General features: G+C 44.2%; 1 protein-coding gene across 1 annotated transcript in view; it reads left to right on the plus strand.

The window, feature by feature from the left end:
- Positions 1-25,526, plus strand: part of XPR1 (xenotropic and polytropic retrovirus receptor 1) — a gene marked incomplete at its 5' end in the record, with an annotated part of 243,198 nt that overhangs the window by 140,675 nt on the left and 76,997 nt on the right. The window contains 1 exon segment of the mRNA XM_073593336.1: positions 24,182-24,283. Coding sequence (XP_073449437.1) covers positions 24,182-24,283 — 102 coding nt within the window.

The following is a 25,526-nucleotide window of genomic DNA, read 5'->3' on the forward strand; positions in this document are numbered from 1 at the left end:
AACCCCAGTGCAATGCAACCCTTTCTGTGAAATAAAATTGATACTTATGGACTCATTCTACAAAAATACAAGCTTCTTTGTTGCTGCCTATAGTCACAAGTGTCAGCTGTAGGGGGGAGTAGGGACAGCATGTCTTTGTTTACATCGCTTTGAGATCTCTCTGAACCAAGACAACAAAGTGTGGCTGGCTGGCGTAAAAAAATATGCATAATAGCCAATATCCTGGCGTTAGAAACTGGGCCAGGCTTAATAGGGTCATACAAATGGAGAACATACTATTAAAAAAAAAAAAATTGGGTTTACTGATTTATTTTTTTTGGAACCCAGAATGGGTGTCTGAGAAAAGGAGCCTCATCAGTAGTGGTGCGTACTCCTCAATACCTCAGTAGCTGCATTTAAAAAATCTGGGCACTCTGCAGATCTTTCTTTACCCAAATGTGAATAAACGGTTCTGCTTATATTCTATATAATGAAAGGCAAGTGACTGCATTCGTCCTGAGTAAAGAAAATATCAAACCCCACTCAACAGGTCTCCAAGAGCCTATGTTGATGGGCTTTGGTTTTGTGTTGATGTCATCAGTTTGAGACACTTCTGAGATCATTCAGAACTCATTTGACCTGCATCTGACCATCTTCAAGAGGGTTTATTTTTTCCAATACCATAGTATTGTATGGTAATGCAAAGTCCTTTCGACGTGAAAAAAAAGCCTTTGTACGCAGGCACTGACTGCATAAGAATGTGGTAACTATTTTATCACTGTTATTTGAAATCTGCTACCTCAATGTTGAGTGGTACTTTAGGGCAGTGGTTCTCAACCTCAGTCCTCAAGTTCCCCCAACAGGCCATGTTTTCAGGTTTTCCTTTACTTTTCACAGCTGCTTTAACCACTTCCCAACCGCCCATCATGGATATACGTTGGTACATTGAACGTTAAATACCGTTGTTATGGTAGCAGATAGCTGCCATAACCCCGTTTTTTTTCTCCACAGCGTGCGGTCCGCTTTAAGATAAAAGTGGTCTCTGTGGCGTATTCGCCGCAAGATCAGTTTTATGGGCGGCGGGAGAGGTGACCCCTACCGTCACATCCTGGGCGTCTCTGCCGCTTACCGAAGCCAATGGAAGCGGCAGAGAAAATCCAGGCCTGATGGGCAGGAAGTCGAGTGAGGGCATGATGGCCCCCTTAGAGGACTGGAGCGACATCAAATGTCACTTCCGCCCAACGACCTTAAAGGGACAATTTTTTTTTTTTTTTATCGAAAACAAATATATATATATATAATTTTTTTTTTTTTTTTTTATTGCTTGTGTAAATGTGAGATCCAAGGTTTTTTTGACCCCAGATCTCACATTTAAGAGGTCCTGTCATGCTTTTTTTTTTCTTTTACAAGGGATGTTTACATTCCTTGTAATAGGAATAAAAGTGATCCAAAAAGATATCTTTTTAAAGGGACAGCGTAAAATTAAATTTATAGAGCCCCATGTCCCTTTGTGCTCGCATGCAGCAGCGAACGCACATGTAAGTCGTGCCCACATATGTAAATGGTGTTCAAACCACACATGTGAGAGTATTCCCATGATCATTGGAGTGAGAGCAATAATTTTAGCAAAAGACCTCCTCTGTAACTCATAACCGGTAACCTGTAGAAATTTTTAAACGTCGCCTATGGAGATTTTTAAGTGTCAGTTTGTCGCCATTCCAAGAGCGGGCGCAATTTTGAAGCATGACATGTTGGGTATCAATTTGGGTATCAATTTCTCAGCGTAACATTATCTTTCACAACAACAACAAAAAAAAATGATTTTAACTTCTAAACAAGTGTAAAAAATAGGCTTGGTCCTTAAGTGGTTAAATCAATATCAATGACATGGTATTAATAAGCTATTTTATTTAAGGGAAGTACCCAAAACATGGCCTGTTGGGGGTACTTGAGGACTGAGGTTGAGAACCACTGCTTTGGGGTACCTACAACATGCTGTGACACAGATTACAAGTAATGTAAGCAGCATTGTAATGGGGTCTCTGTTAACTGTGGGATAACTATAACTATAAGTCCTCATGCACACGGACGTTTTTACAGCTGCTTTTTTGAGCTTTTTTTGCAGCTTAAAAAGGCCTGTCTATGTTAGTCTATGGCTTCATGCCCACCTAGGCGTTTTTGAGCTGCAAGTGGCATAGGCGTTTTTAAGCTGTAAAAAAAACCCAGGACCAGTGGGTTCTGAGAGACGTTTTTCAGCTGTAAAAACGCTCTAACGCTGAAAAACGCTCAAAAACGCTCAAAAACTTCATTCACCAACGTTTTTCAGCGTTTTTGATCCATTGAAAAAAAAAAAAAAAAAAAAAAAATTTTGAAAAAAAAAAAAACGCTCAAAAACGCTCAAAAACGCTATTGCAAAAACGCTGAAAAACGCTGAAAAAAGTTTAAAAAAATCACTGCAAAGATACTGGCGTTTTCATAACGTTTTTTTAACAGCCTGTGTGCATGAGGGGTTACTACTGAAATTTTTCTTGCCACCTCCTTAACTTCCTATCTGCTAAGTTTTTAATGCATTGCACATGACTTAAAACTTTTTGAGTCCCTGCATTGTAGGGCAGGTCTTAGTGACAGCTATAGGATATCCCACAAATGCATCAGTTGTATCTGGACTAAGTGACAGTACAGTCAAGCAATGCTCCATGGGGTACTGTAATACCAAAGGGCATGTGTTGACATGTATGGCTTTGACATGATTATAGGGGTCTATTTCACGTATAAGGCAAAGTACAGGTTAATTCTTTAAAAGTTCAACATGCAGCACTATTTTCAGTATGCTACAATGCAAAACATTTGGAATGCATCCTTCTGAAACACACCTATATTGTTTTGTCAATATATTTTATGGCAATGGAAATATAACGTGTACCTTTTCAGTGTAAACCAAATTTGTAAAGGACCTGGAAACATTCCTCCTCTCAGACCTTTACTAATAAAAAAAAACCCTACCTTGGGCTTACTTTAAAAACAACTGCAAATCTATATCCAGGTTTTATCATGGAAGATCCATCATTTTGCATTTAGTTACTAGGACTCTAGAAGGAAGAAAGAATTCTATTAACTCTGCTATTATTATCTATCAGCACTGTTCTTGTCTAAGCCAGCTAACAAGTCACAAACATTTTGGATGGCACGTGTCTCAATTACATCAATAGTTTTTGACATACCAAGCGTGCTCTGTAGCCTCGTTAATACCACTAACTATACTAATCCTCTGAACTTAATAAGGCAAATTAACATTCTCGTTATGTAATAAAGCACTGAATATTTGCAACCCGTTGAGCAGAAGTTCTCTACACTTACACTTCTACATCCTGTAATCCTGCCATTGAAGAACTTGATGCATATACATGAAAGCTGAATTTTATATCTTTTGTGTGGGTATCAGAGCACTGATCATTTTAATAAAGCCCCTGTAAGGTTTTTTTGCAGTTTTTGTCTGTCTCTGTGGAGATTTGCCTTGATGACTAATGTTACTGGGAGTTAGTATGGTAAACAAGGAGGAGATTTCCTCTGACTTTCTGTTATGTGAAGAAAAATCTCCCAAAAGAGCACAAATGGCCAAAAAAATGGTAGGGAATTGTAACCATTTTGAACTCTGTTTGCGACAAATGGCCGTCTTTCAGAGCTTAGTGGTGCATCGGACTTGCATTTAAAAGAGTCAGAGAAATGCAACCCCCTCCCCACTTCTAACCGTCCCTGTCTGCTTTAATATGAATTGAAGAAAAAAATGAAGATCAATACAAAAAATAACATTTGATCAAAAAAAAATTACATTTTACCATTTCTGGGGTTTCTTCTCACTAGAAGTGAAACCAAATATGCTGGAAGACAGAGCCTTCTAACATCCTGAACCCCCAGGCCCTACTTGCGGCTCTCCCTGTACCCTTTGAAGGATAAGTTGGGTTACATTTTTGCGGCACAAAGAGCATATCGGCCCACACATCTGAATTTTTTTATTTGCTTATCAGTCATTGAGTAATGAGCTGCTTACCAGCTTGGATACCAACTAGTACTATGGTGTTTCTCTTTCCTTGCGGAAAAATCATAGTGCATGTTTGACAAGGTGGTTTTGTTGGCACTTAGGCGGGCTATACATGTTTCGAACCGTGTATGGGCAGGCTGAATGTACCAAGTTGATCGATCAACTTGGGTGCAACCAGCATGCTGGGTTTTACCTGCGATTATCGCTAGCTGCTGCTATAGACGTTCGCTGTAATCACTGGCTTCCCCCGCCAGGAGAAAACAATGGCCCGACTGGAGAGATTCCCGCATCAACACTGTCTCTGTTGATGGGGGATTTGAGTGAAAATCTGGCCTTCGGCTAGAGACTACCGAAATTGACCTGGTTTAAGATACGGTCCCCTAATACTCACTAAAGCCAAATGTATTTACATTATTGCGGATCACCTGCTTTTTCTGAAGTTTGCCCCGTAATGCCAACAAATCTACGTTACCCACTCTTTCAATAGCCATTCTTGTAGAGAGAAGGTTTGAGTAACTAAGTTTTATGGTGGATCTTTAATTACATTGACATGCTCTCAAGTTTCTGCATATTTTCTATTCCTGTGTGTATCAATTGATCTAATATCCTTTTTAAAAATGTTGTAACCAAATCTTATTTGAAAGCCAGACGGCCAAGACTCTCTAGGACTCAGGAAGTGCTTCCGTCGATCATTTCCCATTACCTGTCTGATCGGCTAATGGAGTAATGCCCAATATGTCTGTAGACTTAATCCAATCAGCATGTTGTTCTGGGCAGATTTTTTATCTTGCTGTGCCTTTGAGATTGTGCCCAGTTATCTCGGACAGTGAATGTAGGAGGCCTGCAATGTGTCTCTATACGATTGCCAACCTACTACTACTACTGTTTCTGCCAAACTGGCTATTTTTTATCGTCTAATAGGCACTGGGATTAAAAAATGGGCACCAGCTTTTGTTTTGCAGAGAAGCAGAGCTTTGCAGGTGCCAGTCATCCGACTGTACAATTTAATATTCCTGAAATGTGAAATAATCTCACATCTTAAAGCGTTAGTGTGGGAGATCTTTTATGGCTGAGGTGTTTTCGGTTTACTATTTTTGACAGCTCATATGTTTGACTTTGAGACTAGCAGTAGACGTAGGAGTGATATATTTTTGTGTTATCAAAGACCTGATTTAAGGGTTACAGCTATTACAATAAATATCATTTAAAGATCCTGTACTGTTACATTTTTTATTTTAGTTTGTTATAGAAAATACATATTTTTAATTTATTAAAAAATATTATCTTTATTTCTTACATCATGGGACACAGAGCCTTAAGTAATTAATGGATTATCGACCACCTTCAGGTGTTGACACTGGTAAACCCAATTAAAAAGGAGTTCCCATTTAAAAAAAATAAATAAATAAATAAAAGTCAGCAGCTACAAATACTGCAGCTGCTGACTTTTAATTGGACACTTACCTGTCCCAGGGTCCAGCGATGCGGGGGATCGAAGCCCCTCTCGTCTCCCCCTCCGCCGTGCGCCGTGATTGGCCGTTCAGTCATCTGGGACCTGTAATGGGTCCCAGATGATTGACAAGAGGGAGCAGCGCTGTGCCGAGGAGAAGTGATGTCACCAGCCCAGGCACTAAAAGAGGCAGACTACGAGGGACCCCCTAGCAACAGGCATTTAGAGGTAAGTTAAAAAAAAAGTTTCCAAATGTTTTTTCTTACTTTTTTGTTAGGCACATTCGTGCATTTTTTTTTTTTTATGGTGGAACACCACTTTAAGTAATTACTAATAACCCATTAAGTAATTACTTAAAGCTCTGTTTCCCATGATATACTCCAAGAAAAGGATTTTACAGGTAAGCTGTAATAAAAATCCTATTCATAAATGAATGTTTAAACATTTAAAAGATGGCCATATACTTAGAAGGGCAATCATTTGTGCTTGCCCAAATTCACCCAAAGGCATGTCTGTGAGCTGATTGTTTCCTAAACATGTACTCATCGAGAAAAAAAAAAGTGGCCCAAGATGTTTGGTACTGCATTATTTAGTTAGACAAGACTTGACAATGGTTGGTCAAAGGGCTGCTTATTGGCTGTACTTGCAATTTGATTGTCAAATGAGTTTTACTTTAGTAACGGCTTTGCCGTTTGAATATTAAACTTTATTGATTGTTAAAGAGGAACCCCGTCCCCCTGTGTTAATTTATTTTGCATCTTACCTCACCTTACCTTTTATCCTCAATTAACATATGCGAGTCCAGCATTGTCCTGCTGCAGTCTGCCACATGCAGGGTTCCATGCCGCCATCTTCTTGGATATCACTGGCAGCCAGCTGTCTCTGCCTGTTCTTGCAGTTGGCTCCCTCATGATGCACACAGGTTCTTCTTCGGCAGGTCCGTCCATCTTCCATTGTTGTGTAAAAGCTGAAGAGCCTCTTGGAAAAAAGTGGTTAGTTGGTAAATTGTAATAAATTGGCTTTTGACACTGTGGGAGGAGGGAATACGCTAGAGCAGCTTTTTTTTTTTTTTTTTTCCTATTTGAATGAAGGTCTGCTTTTATGTAGGAACTCGTAACACGTGGCTAAATGTAAGGAAAATAGTACAGTCTCAGATTGTAATGCATGTGTCCAGCTGTACACATCAGAAAATGGCTAGGCTGTCCAGCAGTCTTTTTATGTCTCTGGACAGTTTTCTTTAGCTGCATACCTATTTTGGGTTAGTGACTTTAGCAGGCCATAGATGATGCGATTTTTAATTTTTTTTTTCCTTTCCTGCAACCACAGAGAGAAAATCGCTTGATTCCACCATCAACACAGTCAGCATTGATGAGGGGAATCCCTCCTGCAGAACTATTGTGTTCTCCTGGCAAGGGAGGGGGAGGGCGCAGGGAGCCATACATGCTTGGAAGAACACAGTGATTACTGCTAGCAGCTATAGCTCCTGGTAGTAATCGCATGTAAAAATCGGACATGCTGGTTGTACCCAAATCGATCGATCGATGGATGCAATCAGCCTGCCCATAGATGGTTTAAATCTCAGCCAGTTCCTGCTGAACCATCCACATTTCGAACTATCTATGGCTGGCTTTATAAAGTATCCAAGTTTTTGTATTTTAATGACAGCCAGGTAACTAGAATTCAGACGGGAAGATGAACAATGGCAGCCTACATGATTCTCTAGGATTTCCTTAAAAGGTACACAAAATTGGAGATTAAACTTTGACATGCCCACTGACTTCTTGATGAATACTGAAAGCTAAGCTCAAGAGTAGACAACTGGTTTAATGCACCATATACATGTGTGGGAACCACTTTGTGACAAAGCCTTTGTATTCCTGTCTGTCTCATCCTGACGTTTACAGATCTGTCAGGCAGCAGAGCCTAGTTGGTACCCTTACTACATTTTGCTTTGCAACATGTGCATGCAACACATGTTTGGCCCAAAGTGCTGCCACCATTTGCCAGTCTGAACTCTAATGTACATTTGATTACAGAAGGCAGATACAGACCGGCAGCTGCCTCTGAGCAACCTAGACAGTCGCACACACATATGACTGCCTGTGAGCTTTCTTCCTCTGGCTCAAAGCTAGAATGGAACCTAAATGTCATGTACAGTGTGCTATTGTTTTGCTCTTTATTCTTATTTGTAAAAAAAATAATTTAGGCTGTGGGTTGTCTCTCTGCCCTGTATATACTGCCTTGTAGGCCTGCATTCTCCATACAGCTCCTAGTAATTGAAAATTCAGGATGTGCTGACTGTTTGACTCCAGTGCACTGTAAATATTAGTGAGCTTTAATGGGATCCCGCTTTATGTGGCAGCTTTATAACCCTTACATTTAAGACACTAAAAGGGAAAATGATCCTTATTGTGTTTGTATTACAGCCTGTTTTGTACTCTGTTTAAACAAGCTATATTTCTTACAGGAGCTCAGCCATTGGTCCTTTCTACATTTCTGTGTAGTATGCATATTTCTATATCTATTTACTTTGCCAATGTTTGTTGCATATTTTATATGGGTGGTAACCGCTACAGTGAAGAATATTCTATAGATCAAACCGCTACAGTGAAGAATATTCTATAAATCAAACCGCTACAGTGAAGAATATTCTATACATCAAACTGCTACAGTGAAAAATATTCTTTAGATCATCATCAACTCAAGCAGCACTCTGGTCTTTCTGTAGCAAACCATCACTGTACAGCACCCCTATTGTGAGCTGTAATAGAGGTCACACTTGCTGTACCAAGAGCTGTCAGAACTACAGGGTGCTGGCTGACCAATTATCAGATAGTCTTCCTGTGTGTACACTCGTTATTTCAGTATATTATTAACATGACCAGCCATAAGCTTATCCGGATATTAAAAAAGCAATAAAAGATAGACTGGTGAGACGGCGTGTGCACTGTGCTGGCAGCAAGTGGAGGCCGAGGATTACCAATTCAGCGCTGCTGAGCAGTTATGCATTTTGTGATACAGTATCTGTGATCATACATGTGTGTTTAGTCATCTGGAACAATGCTTAGAAAAGCAAGACAAAGCTGGAAGCATCATGTTGGTTACTCTGCATTTAGACGTAACCGTATTGCATTGAAACTTGTTCAGGGACACTCTATATCTGCTTAGGGGTTTTAATAACATTTTTGATTTTGGCATTTGATGTGTAACTCATCATCTGAACTTGAACCTTCATAGATGCAGGCCAGCCTGTTCCAGTAACATCATCTCTCTGAGACCATAGTAGTCTCACCCTCACCAACTGTAGCATTGAAGGGAGTTTGCATGGCAGAGAATTGTGTGGCAAGAGGCAAATTTTTCGATCAGAAACAATACAAGGAGCTGCCTGATTTTAGCTTTTGTAGATTATATAAAACCTGTGAATTTATAAAATCAGTCCTGATTGCACAGCCTAGTGTTGCCCTCTGAAGACCTATGTTGGCCATATGTAGGCAGTTTTCAGGCATTTAAAAAACCACTTTAATTCCAAATGCAACTCCGTGGATCAAGTCGTCCTCCCACCAGGTTATTTTACAGGGTTTTTTTTGTTTTTTTTTTTCAGATACAGACCAGAAATAGTTATTGATGGTCAGACATTCGCTTTTGGTCAGATCATGGATTGGTCATTATTTCTTCTAGCAAGCACATTGTACACATTAGACATGTGCACAGCCAAAAAATTTTGTTCGTTTTTCGTTTCATTAATTTTTTTTTTTTTTTGTGTTTTTCGGGTCATTTGCTATGATCGCAATTTGAAAATTCGAAAATCGAAAAAAGGAAAGAAAATCCAAAAATTCAAAAGAATAACTAACTATTAAATTATAGGTATTGGAATTTCCTTCCATATTTGGCTGTTGGTGAATGTAACGAATATGAATTTATCCGAAGTTACGAATTATCTGAAATAACGAATGTCGCATCTAAACAAATGAAACGGAACAAATTAATAATAATGTTTTTATTATTCGTTATGTTCCATTTGTTTAGATACAGCATTCGTTATTTCGGATAATTCGCAACTTCGGTTAAATTCGTGTTCGTTACGTTCACTAACAGCCAAATTTGAAAGGAAATTCGAATATCTATAATTTAATAGTTAGTAATAAGTAAGTTATTAGTGGTTATTTCAGATTTTTGGGTTTTCGAATTTACAAATTCTCTAATTTGTCGAAATTCGTTAAACGAATTTGGATTGAAACAAATTGCACATGTCTAGTACACATTCCTGTATGTACAGCAGACACCCGTATTTCTTTTTTTTTTATTTGATTATGATTACTGTTATTAATTTCCTTAGAAAAACATTACAGCAAGCTTTATATCATAATATTACATTCTAGAAAATATTTCCACACAAGTCATCTGATGACCTTTATCCTCAAATCCAACGACCCCCCCCCCCCCCCCAAAAAAAGAAAGCCCAAACCCCTCCCTCACCCTCCTATTTTAAGGGTCCTTTCACATGGGCGTTCCGTATGTCTGTCTGTTTTTCATCCAACAGATGGAGAAAACACAGACATACATATGATGTATGTCTATGGACATGTCGATTAACATCCACCTCCGTTAAGTTCTGTTTTTTGTGACTGAAGAAAACCCTATTTTTTTTCTTCCATTTAAAAAAAACGGAACGGATGAAAACGGATGTTAGAGGACGACATACGCTTACACCAGATCTGCTGACATCGGTTTTTAAACCCTTTTTATTCTCTCTTTAAACACACTGTATATAGCTGGTTGCCAAAGAGAGTGCCAGGAAGCCGGCGGCCGCGAGTCCTTAACCGGGTTCCCCGCTTCCAGCTGAATGTAAAAATAAAAATTGTCGGGAAATTCAGGTCTAGTATGTATTCGGAGGAGACCACACCCCCCCCCCCAAAAAAAAAATTCCATACCAGACCCTTATCCGAGAATGCAGCCTGGCAGGACAGGAAAGGAAGGGGATGAGTGAGCTGCCCCCCCACCTCCTGAACCATACCAGGCCACATTCCCTTAACATGGGGGGGTGGGGTGGATAAATGTTGATGAGGGCAAGGGCCTCTCCCCGACAGCTGTGGTTGTCGGGGTTTGCGGGCAGGGGCTTATCGGAATCTGGAAGCCCCCTTTAACAAGAGAGCCCCCAGATCCCGCACCCCTCATATGTGAATCGGTATTGGGTACATCGTATCCCTACCGATTCACCCCAAAAAGCAGTGAAAAGTTTAAAAAAAAAAAAAAGTCCTTTTATTTAAAAAAAAAAAAAGCCTACTGCCGTCTTCTTCTCCCGGTGCCGCCTTCTTCTCCTGGTGCCACCGCCTTCTCCTTCTCCTGGTGCCGCCTTCTTCTCCTGGTGCCACCGCCTTCTCCTTCTCCTGGTGCCGCCTTCTTCTCCTGGTGCCACCGCCTTCTCCTTCTCCTGGTGCCGCCGCCTTCTCCTTCTCCTGGTGCCGCCGCCTTCTCCGTCTCCTGGTGCCGCCGCCTTCTCCTGGTGCCGCCGCCTTCTCCTGGTGCCGCCGCCTTCTCCTGGTGCCGCCGCCTTCTCCTGGTGCCGCCGCATTCTCCTCCTCCCCCCGGTGCCACCGTCTTCTCCTCCTCCCCCCGGTGCCGCCGTCTTCTCCTCCTCCCCCCGGTGCCGCCGTCTTCTCCTCCTCCCCCCGGTGCCGCCGTCTTCTCCTCCTCCCCCCGGTGCCGCCGTCTTCTCCTCCTCCCCCCGGTGCCGCCGTCTTCTCCTCCTCCCCCCCGGTGCCGCCGTCTTCTCCTCCTCCCCCCCCGGTGCCGCCGTCTTCTCCTCCTCCCCCCTGGTGCCGCCGTCTTCTCCTCCTCCCCCCTGGTGCCGCCGTCTTCTCCTCCTCCCCCCGGTGCCGCCGTCTTCTCCTCCTCCCCCCTGGTGCCGCCGTCTTCTCCTCCTCCCCCCTGGTGCCGCCGTCTTCTCCTCCTCCCCCTCGGTGCCGCCGTCTTCTCCTCCTCCCCCCAAGGGCCTCTCCCCGACAGCTGTGGTTGTCGGGGTTTGCGGGCAGGGGCTTATCGGAATCTGGAAGCCCCCTTTAACAAGAGAGCCCCCAGATCCCGCACCCCTCATATGTGAATCGGTATTGGGTACATCGTATCCCTACCGATTCACCCCAAAAAGCAGTGAAAAGTTTAAAAAAAAAAAAAAAAGTCCTTTTATTTAAAAAAAAAAAAAGCCTACTGCCGTCTTCTTCTCCCGGTGCCGCCTTCTTCTCCTGGTGCCACCGCCTTCTCCTTCTCCTGGTGCCGCCTTCTTCTCCTGGTGCCACCGCCTTCTCCTTCTCCTGGTGCCGCCTTCTTCTCCTGGTGCCACCGCCTTCTCCTTCTCCTGGTGCCGCCGCCTTCTCCTTCTCCTGGTGCCGCCGCCTTCTCCTTCTCCTGGTGCCGCCGCCTTCTCCTGGTGCCGCCGCCTTCTCCTGGTGCCGCCACCTTCTCCTGGTGCCGCCGCATTCTCCTCCTCCCCCCGGTGCCGCCGTCTTCTCCTCCTCCCCCCGGTGCCGCCGTCTTCTCCTCCTCCCCCCGGTGCCGCCGTCTTCTCCTCCTCCCCCCGGTGCCGCCGTCTTCTCCTCCTCCCCCCCGGTGCCGCCGTCTTCTCCTCCTCCCCCCCCGGTGCCGCCGTCTTCTCCTCCTCCCCCCCGGTGCCGCCGTCTTCTCCTCCTCCCCCCTGGTGCCGCCGTCTTCTCCTCCTCCCCCCGGTGCCGCCGTCTTCTCCTCCTCCCCCCTGGTGCCACCGTCTTCTCCTCCTCCCCCCTGGTGCCGCCGTCTTCTCCTCCTCCCCCTCGGTGCCGCCGTCTTCTCCTCCTCCCCCCAAGGGCCTCTCCCCGACAGCTGTGGTTGTCGGGGTTTGCGGGCAGGGGCTTATCGGAATCTGGAAGCCCCCTTTAACAAGAGAGCCCCCAGATCCCGCACCCCTCATATGTGAATCGGTATTGGGTACATCGTATCCCTACCGATTCACCCCAAAAAGCAGTGAAAAGTTTAAAAAAAAAAAAAAAAGTCCTTTTATTTAAAAAAAAAAAAAGCCTACTGCCGTCTTCTTCTCCCGGTGCCGCCTTCTTCTCCTGGTGCCACCGCCTTCTCCTTCTCCTGGTGCCGCCTTCTTCTCCTGGTGCCACCGCCTTCTCCTTCTCCTGGTGCCGCCTTCTTCTCCTGGTGCCACCGCCTTCTCCTTCTCCTGGTGCCGCCGCCTTCTCCTTCTCCTGGTGCCGCCGCCTTCTCCTTCTCCTGGTGCCGCCGCCTTCTCCTGGTGCCGCCGCCTTCTCCTGGTGCCGCCACCTTCTCCTGGTGCCGCCGCATTCTCCTCCTCCCCCCGGTGCCGCCGTCTTCTCCTCCTCCCCCCGGTGCCGCCGTCTTCTCCTCCTCCCCCCGGTGCCGCCGTCTTCTCCTCCTCCCCCCGGTGCCGCCGTCTTCTCCTCCTCCCCCCGGTGCCGCCGTCTTCTCCTCCTCCCCCCGGTGCCGCCGTCTTCTCCTCCTCCCCCCGGTGCCGCCGTCTTCTCCTCCTCCCCCCTGGTGCCGCCGTCTTCTCCTCCTCCCCCCTGGTGCCGCCGTCTTCTCCTCCTCCCCCCTGGTGCCGCCGTCTTCTCCTCCTCCCCCCTGGTGCCGCCGTCTTCTCCCCCTCCCCCCGGTGCCGCCGTCTTCTCCTCCTCCCCCCGGTGCCGCCGTCTTCTCCTCCTCCCCCCGGTGCCGCCGTCTTCTCCTCCTCCCCCAGGTGCCGCCGCCTTCTCCTCCTCCTGCCGCCTTCTCCTCCTCCTGCCGCCGCCATTGTCTTCTCCTCCTCCTCCTGGTGCTGCAGCTGTCGTCTCTAATCCTTCTCCCGGTGCTGCCGCTGTTGTCGTCTTCTTCTCCTCCTCCTCCCGGTGCTGCCGCCACCGTCTTCTCCTCCTCCCCCCGGTGCCGTCGCCTTCTCCTCCTCCTGCCGCCGCCTTCTCATCCTACCGATGCTGCCTCCTCCTCCTGCCACCGCCATTGTCTTCTCCTCCTCCTGGTGCTGCCGTCTAATCCTCCTCCCGGTCCTGCCACTGTTGTCGCCTTCTCCTCCTACCCCCGATGCCTCCGCCTTCTCCTCCTCCTCCTGCCGCCTTCTCCTCCTCCTCCTGCCGCCACCTTCTCATCCTACCGGTGCCGCCGCCATTGTCTTCTCCTCCTCCTCCTCCTCCTGGTGCTGCAGCTGTCGTCTCTAATCCTTCTCCCGGTGCTGCCGCTGTTGTCGTCTTCTTCTCCTCCTCCGCCCGGTGCTGCCGCCACCGTCTTCTCTTCCTCCCCCCGGTGCCGTCGCCTTCTCCTCCTCCTGCCGCCGCCTTCTCATCCTACTGGTGCCGCCGCTGCCTCCTCCTCCTCCTGCCACCGCCATTGTCTTCTCCTCCTCCCGGTGCTGCCGTCTAATCCCCCTCCCGGTCCTGCCACTGTTGTCGCCTTCTCCTCCTACCCCCGGTGCCGCTGCCTTCTCCTCCTCCTCCTGCCACCTTCTCCTCCTCCCCCCCGGTGCTGCCGCCTTCTCATCCTACCGGTGCCGCCGCTGCCTCCTCCTCCTGCCGCCGCCATTGTTTTCTCCTCTACCTCCTGGTGCTGCAGCTGTCGTCTAATCCTCCTCCCGGTGCTGCCGCCATTGTCGTCTTCTTTTCCTCCTCCTCCCGGTGCTGCCGCCACGTCTTCTCCTCCTCCTTCTCCTCCTCCTCCTCCTCCTCCTCCTCCTCCTCCTCCCGGTGCCGCCGCCTTCTCCTCCTCCTCCCGTTGCCGCCGCCGTCTTCTCCCGCCGCCAATGTACCCATGCACATGGTGGGGCTGGGATCTGGGGGCCCCCTTGTTTTGATAAGCCCCCTGCCCGCAAACCCTGTTAATCACAGCCCAGGGTTGTTTGGAAGAGGCTCTTGTCCCCATGTTGAGGGCAAGCACCCACCCACCCCCATGTTTCTTGACCTGCTGGGCTGCATGTTCTGATAAGGGTCTGGTATGGATTTTGGGGGGAACCCCCACGCTTTAAAAAAAAAAAAAAAAGAAATATTTTTTTTCGTCAACTTTTTTTTTTTTTTTTTATAAATACAGCGGTCAGCTGATTGAAATTGTCTGTCTGAAAATGTGTGGCCAGCTCATCATGGAAAGAATTAAGAATTCGATTAATTAAATGGATCATATGGAGCTGTTGTCCTGTGCTGATCACATGCACCCTCCCAAAAAAACAAACAAAAAGAAACTCTCTAGCAATACACATCAAGCTGAGCATGTGCAGAGTGCCCGCAGGGCTCTGCGTTATAAGGAGATGGATTGGGGACTGAAGGAAGGGGAGGATCAGAGAAGACCAGATCAAACAGCCTTTTTACACAATACACAGGATTAACCGCTTCTACACAGGTTCCACAGTATAACAAGCATGCTTTAATGCATATACAGGCAGATTTTACTGTTGTGGGTTTAGTAACACTTTTAAGTGGATGTAAATCCTCACATATACCCCCCCCCCCCCCCCCAACACAAATTTCCAGCTGCTTTTATCTTGTGTGGAGCTTATCAGAAGTTATCATGCTGATAACAGAGGAACAAAGCGGCAGAAATACATGGGACTCAGAGCTTAAGTAAACACTACATATATATGTCAGATTACATGAACGAGGTTTACATCCACTTTAAATTGTGTCTCCTGTCATTTAAGCCCTACCACCTGAGAGTTAGTGTATCTAAAGTCCAAATCTAAAATGATATATAAATAGCCACATTCTATTTAAATTATTTCTAGCCTACTCCCAGTAATCTGAAGGATCTTCAAGTTTGTAAACTTTGTGCAGATCCTCACTAATTGGCTTCCTTGAATTCTTCCTTGCTGAGCAGATTACTTTCTCATGCAGACTTGGGTAACATATTTTAAAATTTGGAGCTCTAGCTTCTTTAAACACTTGCCTAAAGTGCATTTTCACCCCCTTCCTGCCCAAGCCAATTTTTCAGCTTTCAGCGCTGTCGCACTTTGAATAACAATTGCGCTTTCTTTAGGTGGTATTTGATCACCTCTGCGGTTTTTATTTCTTGCGCTATAAACAAAACAAAAGTGACAAGTTTGAAAAAAACACAATATTTTTTACTTTTTGCTATAATAAATATCCAATTTTTTTTTTTTTTTGTTAAACCAGTTTAGGCCGATACGTATTCTTCTACATATTTTTGGTAAAAAATATCGCAATAAGCGTATATTTATTGGTTTGCGCAAAAGTTATAGCGTCTACAAAATAAGGGGATAGATTTATAACATTTTTATTTATTTTTTTTTTTTACTAGTAATGGCGGCGATCTACGATTTTTACCATGACTGCGTTATTGCGGCGGACATATCGGACACTTTTGACACATTTTTGGGACCATTCACATTTATACAGCGATCCGTGCTATAAAAATGCATGGATTACTGTATAAATGTGACTGGCAATGAAGGGGTTAATCAGGGGGGGGCGCTGTAGGGGTTAATCATGTTGCTAGGGAGTGATTCTAACTGTGGGGGGAGGGGACTCACAAGGGGAGGATACCAATCGTTGATCCTCTGTACAAGGAACACACCATCGGTCTCCTCCCATCTGACAGGACGTGGATCTGTGTGTTTACACACACAGATCCACGGTCCTGCTCGGTTACCGGGCAATCGCGGGTGCCCGGCGGGCATCGCGGCCGCCGGGCACGCGCACCGGGACCGAGTGACGCGGCGCACACACGCCCTGGATAACAGCTGCACTGTCCCGCCGTCATATGACGGTGGGCGGGCAGCAAGTTGTTAAAGTGTATCTATGGTCAAAATGTAAGATCATATATTAATTTCTGCATTGTATTTCATTTATTTCTAGCATATGTCTATTAATCTGACTGATCTTGAAGTTTTGCAAACTTTTGTGAAGATCCCCACACTTTTAATTCCTTGAATTCTGTGACATGTATTTGCTATGCCCACATGATATGCACTTCTGTGTCGCAGAATTCAGAGCCTGCCTTCTGAGCTACAGAGATGCTGAGAGGAGGAGTTTCAGGAGGAGGAGTCAGTACAGGAAATTAGCATTTGCATGCAGCAAGGTACCATGGAATATGTAGTCTATAAAAAGTGAACAGCAGTGCCCTCTGGGGTCTCTCTCGATTACCTTTGTTGGAACGGTGGTAACTTTTTGATTGTCATATTGATGTTTTAGTAACCTTGAAGGACAGATTTGGTCCAATTTACGTTTCTTTTTGGTATGTCTTTTGTTCTGATGCTTTGTTTCCAATGAATATGCTATGTATGTTCGAATGGAAACTCCTTTCTCTTCTAAATAAAAAAATAGAAAAAGTGAAGAGCAGGGAAGAAGCTACAAAGGGATTTGAGCTGAAGCCTGTCTTTCATTTATTTCACACCAGAGTTGAATGTTGAATACAGTGTGTGGCAATACTTGTTTGCTATATTGTATCTTGGAGCGAGATGTGTTCTGTCTCTGCCAACACCTGAATACAGAATGTAAACTGGGGAGACTGACCATGTGGGGGAGTCTATTATTGTTTGTATTGTCAATGTATTCTGTAATTATAGGGTACCTTTTAAGATTATCTTGCATAGCTCTTGTTTACACTAGTGGCTGGGGGGGCTTAAAAACCCACGGTTGAAAAACAGTGGCCGGGGCATACACATGGTTCGTGGCTGGAATTATACTCGCTATCGTTTTCGGTCGGTGTAGCCCATTCAAGTCAATAGGGTCCCTCTGCAAATGCAACACAACCGAGCGCAATGCTAGGGCTGATGTTCAGGGGGTTAAAGCAGGGGATGAAGGGGCACTCCTCACCACCTGTCTGAAAAGCACACCCCCCCCCCCCCCAAAAAAAAATGTTTTATATATATATATGTCTCTAAAACTCATTTATAAAACATTTTTGTGCCTTTTTTGTTTGGTTGTTTTTTACATTTTTGATAAAATTTCTGTTGATCATGCCAGTCACCTACTCTTGCCTGACGCTAGTGGTGGTATCTTTGAGGTCATCTGCTGTGCTGCACATGCTCCAGAAAACCATATCTATTGCATTGTTGTTTCATGATCCAGTCTGTCGGTACCAGTCTGCCCTGCTGTGAATGGCTTTGACAGGAGGAGCCACTGTCAATCTACTCAACGTAGATATACGATATACGATATACGATATACGTATTCTCCAAAAATAAAACGTACACAACCACTACTTAATAGTCTAAGCTGCCTTTCACACGGTTGGCTGTTCTGCCGCAGTTAAAAGCATATATGTTCTGTGAAATTCAAGACTCCAGGCACTGCGATCAGCTGCATTTGTACAGTGAGATTACCTGCTTTTATGTGCGGCTGCGTTTAGCTGCGTTTGGAACATTCTTGCCATTTCTGATGTGCTTCCTGTTGCTTTTCTTTCCTTGTTGCTGCTGCTATTCGCAGGAGAACACTGCGATTACCTGCAGTTATGTGCAGATAGATGCAGATAGCTGCGCTAAATCGCTCCTGGACGCAGTCAATTCTGTTTTTTCTATCCGCACCAAACCGCATGTAACTAAATCGCAGCTAAACGCAGTGTGTGAATGGGGCCATAGGAAAGCATTGTGTCCTTTTAATCAAAATGTAAGTTATTCCTGCGTTACCTTGGAAGAAAGGTGTGCACGTGGACAGCTGCAGACACCGAATGGGATCAAACAAGGCCCATGAGTGGTACAAAGCATAGAAAGTAGGTGCTGCGCTAACCTGATATGATGAGGGGATGTGATTCCCTATGGCAGTGTAAAATAAATGTAATGGAGCTGAGGGGTCATATGTCAATACAAAATGGTGAAATCTCACACGACTTATCTACTTGGTAAAGTGCAAACAATGTATAATAAATCACTAACCCGTACTGTAATCCTAAACATGTGCAAAATGTGGCAACACTATGTATGCAGGGAGCAGAAATAGATAATCCTCATACATGCATAGTGTTATTACAGCCTGTGCAAAAACTTAAAGTGCTAATGTGCCAATGTGCAACCCATAAGTACATATAGAATCTTCTATATATTCATGTACATGTGCAAACAAACAGCTGCATAACTGCAAGGACCATACAAACAATTCCTTATGCATATATTACCAAAATGACGTGTATAATATTAAATATAAAGTGCAAATGGGCAAAATTGTGCAAACCACAAAAATATATATATTGTAAATTGTGCAAACAACACATAAAGTGCAAATTGGTGTGTGGCATATATGTATAGATCACATCGCAAACAATATCACCACAATAACATAAAATACAAAAAATGTCCTTAAACACACCAAACGTGTGTGCCAGTGAAAACACAAAGGTAAAACATCCAGTGATATCACTCCTTTGAAAAGTTCAATGTGCAAAAAACAGCCAGTGGGGTACCGAAAGAGAGAGGGTGTGTATATTCTCTTTGTGCATTAAACACACATAAGTGAGAAATGGCCCCTTACCTTGCGGTAATGGGAAAATCGCATATAAGGCAAATGCTGGAGGTGGTCCCTCTTTGGGGTCCCTGGACCGAAGCCGGTGGTCGCTGTGCTTTGATCCCTCAGTGCCAGCAGAGCACACACATTAAAGAACAGATGGGGTACCAGATAGTGTAGTAATTTTAAGCAAAGCGGTATTTTATTGAAAGTTAAAAGGCATGTACTCACATGAAGTAAATGCACAACACATACATCTCCTACGAGCGGCGAGCTTGGCAATCTCAGTCTGTATCAGTGCCTATCCCGTCCCTATGCGTGACGTCACCCGATCACGTGACTTCTTCAGGTGAAGGGGCCTTAAACACTAAACCTTTTTCTGACATTTGTTGGTTTCAAGTTAACATCAGGTTTTTTTTTTTTTTTTGCTAGAAAATTACTTAGAACCCCCAAATTTGTATATATTTGTTTGTCGCACTGTATTTGCACAGCGGTCTTTCAAATGCAATTTTTTTTTTTAAATTACTTTAATGAATTGTTTTGTATAATGTAAAAGATTTTACATCGCAAGAATCGTTAGAGAATCGTGATCTTTTTATTCTAAGCAATAAAATGGTGATTCTCATTTTGGCCAGAATCGTGCAGCTCTACTAAGACTATATACTTATAGAATTGAATTTTCCTTTTAAACCGGCGTTTCAGGGTCGCATTACCTGCCCAGTCAGGCAATGCTCCTAGTAATGTAGGCTGATGGGAAATGGACAAATAAGAGTGTTTGACAACAGCTCCTCCTGTTACTGCAAATCACGGCAGGGCAGCCTGGTCCAGTTTACCACCGCCCAGGTCGATTGGATCAGAGCAATGCAGTCGTGTGAATTAGGACTAAAGCCCCTTTTACATGGGGCAGAATCTGCTTTGCTCAGCAGGGGAATCTATCCCCTGAGCAGAGCGGGCGGATGAGTGGTCCATGTCTGCGCCATTTATACAGAATGGACACAGATCCAGCTGTGCTCTATGGGCTGTCGGGTGTAAACGGACTGCCCTCCAATCTGATCCACCTAGATGGAGGGGATGGATCCCCTTCTGCGGGTTTTTTTTTTTTTTTTTTTTTTTTTTTTTTTTTAGCGGACCAGATCGAATTGGCGGTAAGCCGGTGTAAACTAACACAGTCCGTTTACCCATGCCAGACCATAGGCATACGTGGACCACCTGATCAGGTCCACCTTAAAAACTGACAAGCAGACCTGATTGGGTCACCCATACGAAAAAGGCCTAAAGGGTAGAATAAAAGTATTTGGAAAAATTTTTTTTTTTTTTCCTCTCTATTTTGTTTTTGGAGAAAATTCCTAACCTAGACTTATAAAAGTGACAATTTAGGTTTACAGCTTTAAATACATTAATTTTTTGTAGATGGGGGGTAATGGCCTGTTTCCTACTGGTCACCTCTGCATCTTGTTTTGTGTTCTGTGCACTTACAGCTTCTACATAAATACTTTTTATTTTACACATTAGAATAAATGGAGAAATCAATGTGTTTATAATGCAGTTGCCTGCAAAATGTGTTTCTTAGAATTATATTACCTTCTAATATATTATAGGCAGTCTTCAGGACTGACTGGAACATACTGGATGTATTAATGTGTTATGCATTCTGTTTCTATGTGAACAAGTTTTATCCATCGTATTCCATGGAAAATAACCTTCATTTCTATAGGTACCCTTGTCTGCATGTTATTGTCATGGTCTATATATCCAAGGCCACCCATGTTCTCTGCACCTGTAACATCTAAAAATGATTGGCCTTGGGATGTTAATGGCATACATGAGTGCCTTCTGCTTCGGGGTAGACTTTGTAATTGCAGCAGATAAGAGGAAGCAGTCAGATATGTAATGACTAATATCGTACACAGATTTAGATTTAGTTTTGATTGTCACCTGTAAACGGCAAATCCCTTTTCATAGATTAAAAAATGTATGTTTTAATAGCTGGCAGGCAAAGAGAGTGTTGGTAAGTAGTTGCGAAATTGAGGGGAAAATGATTTCCTTTGGCAAGGCTTGCAGACATGGATAGTCGTAGTCACAGGCACATTAAGCAAGTGAGACTCTCACATGCAATGTGTGAGACGGTGGCTGTGTATGCGGAATGCAGGATTAACGCCTTACAATGTGTACTTATGAGGGGTTTTATTTCTATTTGTGTACAGTCACACTAGAACTTTAATAGGGTATGGTGAAAATGAAGGATACCTGTTATTGGTTTTAAAAGTTTTATATGGTTTTTAGTGTGATAACTTAGAATGTTAGGGTAAACATTCACGGCAATGGGGTACACATCTTTTTAGGGTTTTTGGAGCAGTGGTGGATTTGCTCCCATCATAAATGCAGAGAGCAACGAATAGTAAGACATCAGCCCATCCTCTAGGCCGGGGATCTCCAAACTTTCTAAACAAAGGGCCAGTTTATTGTCCTTCAGACTTTAGAGGGGCCAGACTGTAGCTAGTGGGAGCGTAAATTTTCCTAACATCAGCGCTACTAAACATTGCCACATTTGGTATTAGGGGGAGGAATAGTGCCCCATTGTTCGTATCCTTGGGAGGAATCTGTGTGCCAGAAATGGTGCCCCATTGTTGGTGTCAGGCAGAATAGTGTCTAGTATCAGTGGAAGGATTAGTGCCCCAAGGCCCCCGGGCTACAGTTTGAAGACTTCTGCTCTTGGCTATGCCACCATCCTCTGTGTAACATGGCTAATACTGTGCAGTTAATACTCGCTTTCCCCATAGTAAGGGAGGATTGTCACCCATTATGCAGTGTGCTCTTTTTGATGGTTGAGAAATTTATTTATCAGGGAAGAAGAGTGTGGAAACAAACTGTTCTTCCTGGGGATTATTTTAATTTAGATTTCTTCAGAGTTCAGACCACACTGTCCTACAGAATAGACAACTTTTTCAATCAGACTTGGGTAGCAAACTATTGAATCTCAAACATCTTTAAAGTGTGTCTATGGTCAAAATGTAAAATCCTGTATCCACATTGTATTTCAATTATTTCTAGCCCATTCCTTTTACCCTGAACTATCTTGAAGTTGTGAACTTTTTGATGGACCCCACACATTTACTTCCTTGAATTCTGTGGCACGTAGTCACTATGCCCATTTGATAGGCCCTGCTGTGTCTCAGAGTTCACAGAGCCTGTTTCGTCAGAATAGGCGACCCGTCAGATTTTGTCGCCACCATCTTGCTACACCACGCACTCGTCCACAGTAAGGATACAGTGAGAAGGCGGCATGCGGACATCTTGTTACACCCACCTCTTGTCTTACATTTCACACTTATTTTTAACAGTAAACTCCGCTTATAAATTGAAATACAGTATTTAAAAATCCGTCTGACTGTTGAGATGTTGAATTTGAAAATTAGGGGCACGCCTGTTGATCTCACAGGTTTGCTAATCTGACAGAACACCGCTGCTTTGAAAAAATCAACATCAAAACAGTCTGACAGATTTCTAAATACTGAATTTCACTATATAAGCTGAGTTTACTGTTAAAAATAAGTGTGCAATGCAAAATTCTGGTGGGTGTAAGAAGATGTCCGCTTGCCACCTTCTAACTGTATCCTTGCTGTGGACGAGTGTGGGGTGTAGCAAGATGGCGGCGATGGAATGTCACTAACCGTTACAAAATCTGACGAGTTGCCTAATCTGACGAAACACCTGCCTTCTGAACTGCAGAGGTGCTGAGAGGAGGAGTTTCAGGAGGCGGAGTCAGTACAGGAATCGCTGCTTGCAGGCAGCAAGGTACCATGGGATATGTAGTCCTTAGAAATTTAAAGTAAACCATAGAGGGGGAAGCTGTAAAACATGCAGGGAATCCAGGAAGTTGTGGAAAGAGATGGCCGTCAGACCGGTGTTCTGCCGAGAAATTTCCGCTCGGCTGATAAGTTCCCCCCTCTACTGCGCAGGCGCTGCGCCTGCGCAGTAGGATCCGGCGGAAATAGCCGAAGCGGAATAGCTGAAAATCAGCTGTACACGGAGCCTGTAAGAGGGCCCCTCGCGGGCTCGCTTTGCTCGCCACGATTCGGGCGCGGCCTCGCTTCGCTCGGCTCTTTTAGATTCCCCCTCTAGGTCCACTTGGATGGTAGGGAAGGAACCTGGACCCAGAGCGCAGGCGCTGTGTACAGCTGATTGTCGATCTTGAGCTTCGGCTATCTCCGGTGGCTGTTAGTAGTTCGTACTGCGCAGGCGCTGCGCCTGCGCAGTACAGGGGTGGAACCTATCCGCCGAAGGAACTTATTCGGCAAGACACCGGCAGCACTCACAACATGAAAAGAAATTTTTCAAGTCCGCTTACATTGGATTGTCAAAAATTGCTATGGTTTGTATTGTTGTTACTATGTTATAACACAAGTGTTTCCTTCGACCCTAAGTTAATGTAAACACAGCCACTAAAACCTCATATAATCTATTTCATATTAATGTAATTTAAAAAGTAAATTTTAGTCTTTTTAAAGCTACAGCTTTTATTAAATGAATACCTTTGAGCCAGCCTTTAAATGTCCTTTTTTCTTTTTTTTACCCCCTTTGTTTTTCTGTTGTAGGGTGACAAGCCTCTGTCTCTGTCCCTGTTACCCAGTGTTGTCTCCCTGTCCATTTTAAACTAATAGGTGACCTTGCACATTGAGCTTGGAATGTTCTGTCATTGTCCCATCAGGAAGTCCTAACTGAGCAATGGCATTCGGCTACTTCTGGCACAATGACAGTTGTTTATGAAACAGTAGCCCCTAAATGCACACTTTCCAATGGTTCTTGTTATAATGTGGCAGCCATGAGACACCTGGGTTCCAGAAAAACTAGGTTTGTTAAAATCTAATGGCAGATAGATATTTTTTTTACATTTAGGATAGGGTAAGGAAGTGTTAGAACCTTTAAGTTTCTGTTGCTGCTGTTATCAGGACAAGAAGTGAAGGGATTTTTTTTAATTTTCCATCTATAGCATTGCATGGGTTTTCTCTCACTACCCATGCATATACAGTAGAATGCCTATAGAGGAATGTATTATGGCAGTAATACCAGACTGGATCATTTTCTAGAAAGACCGAATCAGCTTGGGTCTGTAATATATCATATTGGAAAAAGCAGGTAGTTTAACTTAACTGATACCGATCCTTTTTCGGGGGGAGATTATGTAAATTAGTTTAAAATTGGGTTCTCCTTTAATACACGTGATAGTTGATGCTTTGTCCAGGAATGTTTTCTTAGAGTTTTGTTCTTTGCCTTTTTCTCCTGCAGTTACAGACGAGGATACTGTAAAACGATATTATGCCAGGTTTGAAGAAAAATTCTTCCAGACGTGCGAGAAAGAACTTGCCAAAATCAACACATTTTATTCAGGTAAAATGAACTGTGAACACCAATTAAAGCCAAAAACAGAAGAGGAGGGCATAAAGTGGAACGTCGCCTTTAGGGTAAAGTCCCGCTTTATACAATCCCTTTCTGTTTTTTTGGCAATTTGTTTTGAGGGGGGGTGGGGGGTACCTGGTTTTGACTGATACCATCTCCCACTTCCGGTCAGATCCACTTCAGCTCCGGAAGGTTTTACCCCCTTGACCTGGCCATTTATTGCAAAACGGCACTGTGTTGCAGTGACTGACAATTGCACGGTCGTGCGACATTGTACCCAAATAAAACTGATGTCCTTTTTCTCCGCAAATAGAGCTTTCTGTTGGTGGTATTTGATCACCTCTGGGGTTTTTTATTCTTTGCGCTATAAACAAAAAAAGACCGACAATTTTGAAAAAAAATATTTTTTACTTTCTGCTATAAAACATACCCAATAAAAAAATGTGAAAAAATCTAATTTCTTCATCAATTTAAGCCAATATGTATTCTGCTACATGATTTTGGTAAAAAAAAATCCCATTAAGCGTATATTGATAGGTTTGAGAAAACGTTATAGCGTCTACAAACTATGGGATAGATTTATGGACTTTTTAATTATTTTAATTGTTTTTATTAATAATGGTGGCAATCAGCAATTTTTAGTGACGCTGCGACATTGCAGCGGACAAATCTGACACGAAGTGACCAGGCGCTCGGGTTCGGCACATCATGGATCTGGTGGACGGATTACTGGGAGGGGCTGGGGAAGACCCAGCTGTCATGGTGCACGTTGGCACCAATGACAGTCAAAGGCAGATGGAGTGTCCTAAAGAACAATTTTAGGGACTTAGGAGCAGAAGGGCAGAAGGAGATTAGGGAAGTAAACAAGCGGCTGAATAGCTGGTATAGTAAGGAGGGGTTTGGGTTCCTGGAGAACTGGGCCGACTTCTCAGTCAATAACCGGTACTATAGAAGGGACAGACTGCACCTAAATGAGGAGGGTGCAGATCAACTGGGAATGAAGGTGGCCAAAAAGTTAGAGGGGTTTTTAAACTAGGCGATGGGGGGTCCAGAGGTAGACATAGTCAGCACGGAACATATTCCAGAGGGTAGTATTAGGGGCATTAGTGGTAGGTTTACCAAAGCACATAATCCCAAGGTAAGTATAGTAGCAAGTCCTAATTGCAATCTCGGAACACCCAATAAGATGATAATATGCGACCGGCCTAAACTACGTGGCATGGTCACCAATGCC

The sequence above is a fragment of the Aquarana catesbeiana genome, linkage group LG07 (assembly GCF_042186555.1).
Source record: "Aquarana catesbeiana isolate 2022-GZ linkage group LG07, ASM4218655v1, whole genome shotgun sequence".
In the NCBI taxonomy this organism is placed as follows: domain Eukaryota; kingdom Metazoa; phylum Chordata; class Amphibia; order Anura; family Ranidae; genus Aquarana; species Aquarana catesbeiana.